This window comes from Dermochelys coriacea, chromosome 21, assembly GCF_009764565.3.
Source record: "Dermochelys coriacea isolate rDerCor1 chromosome 21, rDerCor1.pri.v4, whole genome shotgun sequence".
Lineage (NCBI taxonomy): Eukaryota > Metazoa > Chordata > Testudines > Dermochelyidae > Dermochelys > Dermochelys coriacea.
This window is the reverse complement of record NC_050088.1, coordinates 16,934,756-16,940,755: the sequence shown is the minus strand read 5'-3', so window position 1 is coordinate 16,940,755 and position 6,000 is coordinate 16,934,756. Positions and strand designations below refer to the sequence as shown.

Below are 6,000 nucleotides of genomic sequence, written 5' to 3'. Positions count from 1 at the left end.
GGTCCTGCGGCATTACAGCTGAATGCAGGGTGGAACAAATTGTTTAGCATAAGGAGTTAACACGTATTGTAAGGCAGTGACTTTCAACCACTCCAGACTGTCCCCACTTCAGGAGTCTGATTTGTCTTGCATATCCCCACATTTCACCTCACTTCAAAACGACTTGCTTGCAGAATGAGATGTAAAAATACAAAAGTGTCACAGCCAATAGTGCTGAAAAACTGACTTTCTCATTGTTACCATATAATTCTCAAATAAATCAACTGGAATATAAATCTTGTCCTTACATGTCAGTGTGTAATGTATCAAGCAGTATAAACAAGTTGTTTATGAAATTTTAATTTGTTCTGACTTCGCTAGTGCTTTTTGTGTAGCCGGTTGTAAAACCGTCAAATATCTAGATGAGTTGATGTACCCCTGGGAGAACTCTGCATATCCTTGGGTGTGCACATCCCCTGATTGAGAAACAATGTTGTAAGAGGCCATTCGAGGCAGAGTGGCCTGTTAACATCTCTGCAGTCATAGGTTAGTGAGGGGGTTAGTGGGTTACAGAGTGTAATAACAAGGCCTACATCCAGTGACGGTGTTGTGCAGGTTTCCGAGAGGTCAGATACAGAGTGATCACTTTGTGAAAAGTGTTTGCCCCCAAATGATTGGGTGTTTTTGTCTTTTATCATTTTCCTGTGCGAGTTCATTCAAGAGCAGAGTGATTGTCTGGTTTCACCCACACAGTTGTTGTTGAGGCATTTAGTGCACTGGATGAGGTACACCACACAGACTCATAGGGCTGGAAGGGACCTCGAGAGGTTATCTCGTCCAGTCCCCTGCACTCATGGTAGGACTGGACTCATGTTGTGATAGGCGTATGTAGGACCCATAGAACTTGAAAGTTGTATTGTGGGGGGTGTTGATCGTTGCTGCAGGGGGAGCTTTGTCTGCAGGTTTTGTAGCTGCTGTTCTGGCAGGGTCTGGGGCGTGGGTGCTCGTCTGTGGGGAGCCTGCTTCTGGTGAAGAGCTTGGAGAGGTTGGGGGTTGTTTGAGGCCAGAAGTGGGGGGTCAGGAAAGATTTCTTTCTGGATGGGTGTAGCTGTTTGATGTGGGGTACAGTCTAATGCTGTGAGAAGGGCCCAGCTCTGCTGTAATCACTCCTGAGCTGACTGAATCCAGCCAAATCAGCAAGAGAAGGCTGTCACCTTGAGCCAGCCAGTCCCACCCCAGCAGGAGACACAGAATGGTGGGGGTTCGCAGCAGATTTGTTCAGGGATGGGTGTTGAAACCAAAGGGCTCCTGCCTCAAGCCAGTTTCCCATCTGGTGCTGGAGTTTCCAGCTGGTTGCAAAACAGCAGCACCAGGGGAGAGTCCAGGAGTTCTAGACTTTCGGCCCAAAGGGCAGGAGTAGGTGGGAGAGGAAAGGACCCCGGGGATCATCATGTTGTCATGGTCCTGGCACCTTGGAGACAACGCAGCTCTAGCCGAAGGCTGCCGAAGGGGAACCTGAGACCCAAATGGGAGTGGGGAAGCGCTGCCTCCCATCTCTTCATGGTGCTGAAAAAGATAACCAGAATGGGGACAAGGGAGTCAGCCTAAAAGGTGAGCGAGCAGGAGCCAGAGCAAAAGCAAATGGTCCTGCAAGTAACTCCCCAAGTGACTCATTTATGTAAGGACCAGCTCCGTACCACCAGCGTGCAGAGGTGACCTGACTTCTGTCTTTCTGCTCGTCAGATCAGGTCCAGGGGAGATTCTCTCCTGCGATGGAAACACCATTTTATGACCTTTCTGGGGCCCTCGAAGGGCAGGAAATCAGAGTGGGCTCATTGCTGTAGTAAAAAGCATAGTTTATTTCAGTTTAAGGCAATCCAATACAAATCAGCTCACGTCAGATATTCGACACAAAATACAATAGTGTAAAGTCTAGAAAGGTCACCACCCATGCAAATAAAAAAATCAAGTGAGTGGGAGGGAGGGGAAAGAGAAAGAGGGAAAGGAGCCAAACTTCCCCAGTAACATGCAGGGTGTTGCTAATTCTCAGACCGTGGAGACACCTCCTGTAGCTTGTAAAGAAAAGTCGGACTGGAGGATAGACTGAATAATGGCCCCCTTCCAGTGGAAACATATACAACCAATCTTGGAAGACTCATGTTCCTTTAGCAGCACTGGCTAGCCACCCTCATGGGCACAGGGCATGTGCCTGAGCTGAGAGCTGTGATTTCACAGCCCGTGTCCACACCTCCTGTGCACCATCTGCTATCCACACTGACACAGAGCAGGGTGGGAGGACAGCTCGGACATGCAGCATGTTACAGAACTGGGCACAGGACTGCACTGGCATGCATCACCCATATCTACACTGGTACAGAACGGGACATGGCACTGCAGGGTCTATGGCGCCCGCTAGCAACACATGGACAGTAACGAGTACAGAGCCGCCTGGCCAGGCACTGCCTGCTCTCCCCGCTCATGCAGTACTGGGCAGAAGTGGCACACACGCTGCCCTCTGACTGCTCTTTGGGGCTTCTTAATTTGAGTGGCACTTGGACAAAGGAGTGTTGCATGCTGTGGGTGCAAAGGGGGTTGTGGCTAGGTGTGGGTAGGTGACATGGCCATGTGACATGGCCATGACCCCCGCCCCTGGTCTGGGACTATGGAGCTCAGTAAGTTCATGGTCAAAGATCCTCTCCATCAGGCGAGCACCTCCGAGGAGGCCAGGCACTCTCAGAGCAACAGAGCCACTCGCCAGCTTCAGCCTTTTCCCATTCACCCCCAAACCCCATGCTGAACTCTGGAGGTGACCGAGCAATGCTAGGGCATCACCCTTCTCCTCATCAGGCTGCAGGGGGCATGAGCCAGGAGGCTCTCCCATCCTGGGTTGGCACCCCACCCAATAGGCTAAAGGTTCTGAGAGTTCCCCCTTCTCTCTCCCAGGTCTTGTGAGCTCCCCTAGCAGATCAGGCCCACATGTGACTTAGGCAGCTGAACACCGGTCTTGCCCTGGTTGGTGACTCACAAGCAGAGACAGGCGGCTCCCTGCAGCCTGGACTTAGAAGCCAAACTCCAGGGGCTTAGTACACACCCCTCTCCTCAGCTTCTCCCGCGGGCTAGCTCAGGTGGCTCCCTGCCCAGCATGCTGGCTGTGTGGGTCCCAGTCTAAGGCCCTAATCTCTCCCCATTCATTGTAAAGGAGCCAGGGCACCTGAGCCAGGCATTGCAGATGTCCGGGGTGTTCCTGTGACTGTCTGGGGCTGTGACACTTGACACCGCAGGGTTCGAAGTCCCTTTTGGGGAGCTGGGTCTAACTGCTCCTAGTGACATGTGCCCAGTGGGTAGATGACTGGCTCCTTATGTCTCCTCCCACTCCAGTGCTACGCAGCTATATGCCTGGATTGGATCCTGTCCTTGTTCTTCCTCTCATGCAGATGAGAGCGGTGTGATGGGGCTGCTGGACCCTGAGTGCTAACACAGAGTTGCTGGGTTGTGTCTACCTTTAATTAGAGCTCCATTTCCCCCCTGGTCCTCTTGGGAGTTTGTATCCTGGAATCTGTGTCTCATGGCAGGAATCTCCTAAAATACGCAAAGCACTTAGGGCTCCATTCTGTTAATCAACCACTGGGCCATTGCTAACTGTGGGGAGGGAAGGGAATCCACAGGGCAGTCACACAGGGTAATTACCTAGCCAGTTACCCGGCTACTGTTACACTAGGCATGGAGCTGGACAATCAGGATATCCATGGCGTTTGATTATATAGAGGTCTCCTAGCCACCCCATTTCCATTAGACACAGGATGTGTGTGTGTGTCAGCCTTGGTCTCACCAGGAGCCAGAAACATGTAAACAAACTTGTTTTTAAAAAGGCAGCCCCACTGAGGGGCACCAAGGGCAGCAGAATGTATAGGGACCTGCTGAGATGATCTCGCTGATGTTTTAAGGCTATATTCACCTACTTTGCTCCCTAGCCTTGTTAGAGCTTTTCGTAGTGGCCAACAGTCCTGCAGCCCACATTATAAAAAGTGGCAAAAGCAGGAGGGATGTTCAAACCCTACCAAAGTGTCACCCTGGGAGTCACAGCAAAGGGACACACTTTCACTTAGCCCCAGGAGCAGAATTTGCCAGGCTTTAATGGATGTATAACTTGTGAGCATCAGTCTACCATGGGCGATGAGGTTCTGCTTTAGTTTTGGTGCTGGGAGCAGCCACGAAATGCATATGTACTAAAGGTCAAACTAATGCTTCCTCCCCTAGCAGTCAGTGCATTTCGGTGATGTACGACAATGTGCCTTCAATGTCAAAAGGTTCAGAACTGTATGGGAAGGGCTCTCTGCACAGATCTAACACAGGGCTTAAAAAATGTGATGTGGTTATAGGCAAAAGGCAAAAAAAAGCCTTGTGTAGATCTTTGCCAAATCGGATTGATAGGAGATGGAGCATTAGTAACTCAGAACAACAGTGCAGCCAGAACAACAGCAGAGAAAACAACACAGATACCTGATGTCTGAAGCCAACCTAAAGTCTGCCAAACTGATATACAAGCCAAGCCACAAACAGCAAGAAGATGAGGAGAAATGTCAGCAGACTGGAGACAGCAGATAGACTGTACGTGGGCAATAAAACACTCACAATCGTTTGGAAAGGGGAGGAGTAGAAAGAGGCTGGGGGACTTGGGGAAACAGCTGATCTGCAGAGAACCCAGAGGAAAACAGGTGACGTGGAACTCCACTCCACTGTCTGCTTGGGTGACAGCTCACATAGCCCATCCCCCTCTTTTCTCTCCATCCCCCCCAGAGAGGAAGCGTGTCAGTTGTTGGGCTTGTCCTTTTAAAAACTTCCCCCACCCCACCCCGCACATCCTTTGTGTCTAGTCCCACAAATCCTTCCACTGACACTCAACAGCTTCACAGTCCATCTGCCTACAGCCACATGTGGAGAAACAGTCCATGGAGGAATCTCACTGGAAGCTCTGGATGCCTTGGTATCCAGCTAGAGAGAGAGTAAACAGTGGACACAAGAAGCCTTGGGTTTTTCCCTCGCTCCTCTTCCCTCCTGCTCATCAGATCTGCGTTTGAAGGGTGGGGCAGGTTGGGGTGTACGCAGGGGGCGCTGGGTTGGGCTTGATGCCACGTCCCTTCATGTAGGAAATGAACTGGTCCGGGATCTCAGCCAGGACATCTTTGGCCAAGCGGGCCATGCTCAGGACGTGGTTCCCTGTGCGGTCGATGTAGTCCCGGAATGGAACAAACTGGGAGAGAAGGAAAGTGTGTCAGACATATGAAGAGCGGAGAAATTTTCAAATGGAGATGGGGGATACTGCTCCTATGCAGACTGTCAGCAACACATCGGATGTGGGGGGCCAGATGTCCTACCTGGTCTTCTTAGGGCTGTCCTATGTTTCCACCAGCCAGCCTGCTTTGCACCTGTCCTACGGAAGTGTAGCCGGTTGATGGCTACAATGTGGCGTGACGTTAGAGCCACACTAGATGAGTGGATTTGATGGTTTTGGAAAGGAAAGATTATGAGAAGGGAGAGCCAGGAAGCATTAGTTCTGGCATGTACAGATTAGAGAAGCACACCGAGGCCTGGTTTGGAAATGAGGGTCTAGGGGTTTTTTCCTCTCCAAGCCAATACGTAGCTGAAACAAACAAATCCCCATGTGGTTTTTTTTGGTGCTTGATAATTGGAGGAGAAGGTAGTTGTACTTGGTTTTGTAGTTTTAGTATTTCTGTTTGTGTGTGTGTAGGGGCTTTGTGCTGGGAGAGCAGCTGAGCCCTGATTAGGGGGTGGGGCTTCTGACTAGGGGTCCTATAAAGGTAGCCAGCCAGTCAGGCAGCGGCACAGGAGCTAGCAAACAGGGGAGTTTGCATTGTGGTGCTTGTTTGGGGTTTGCTTTAGCTGGGGGGGTGGTCTTTTTGGTGTGGCTTGTGTTTCCCAGATTAACAGGATTTAGGTGGGAAGGCGATGACAGATACAGAGGCAGCTGTGGGAGTGACTCCTGTAGTGAAAGACACATTG

The 6,000-nt window shown here is 50.8% G+C and overlaps 1 protein-coding gene across 1 annotated transcript in view; it reads right to left on the bottom strand.

Moving 5' to 3' along the window:
* Positions 1 to 1,818: 1,818 nt before the first annotated feature.
* Positions 1,819 to 6,000, bottom strand: part of CPNE5 (copine 5) — a 207,665-nt gene continuing 203,483 nt past the window's right edge. The window contains exon 21 of the mRNA XM_038380314.2: positions 1,819 to 5,230. Coding sequence (XP_038236242.1) covers positions 5,042 to 5,230 — 189 coding nt within the window. The 3' untranslated portion in view covers positions 1,819 to 5,041. The remainder of the gene's footprint in view (positions 5,231 to 6,000) is intronic.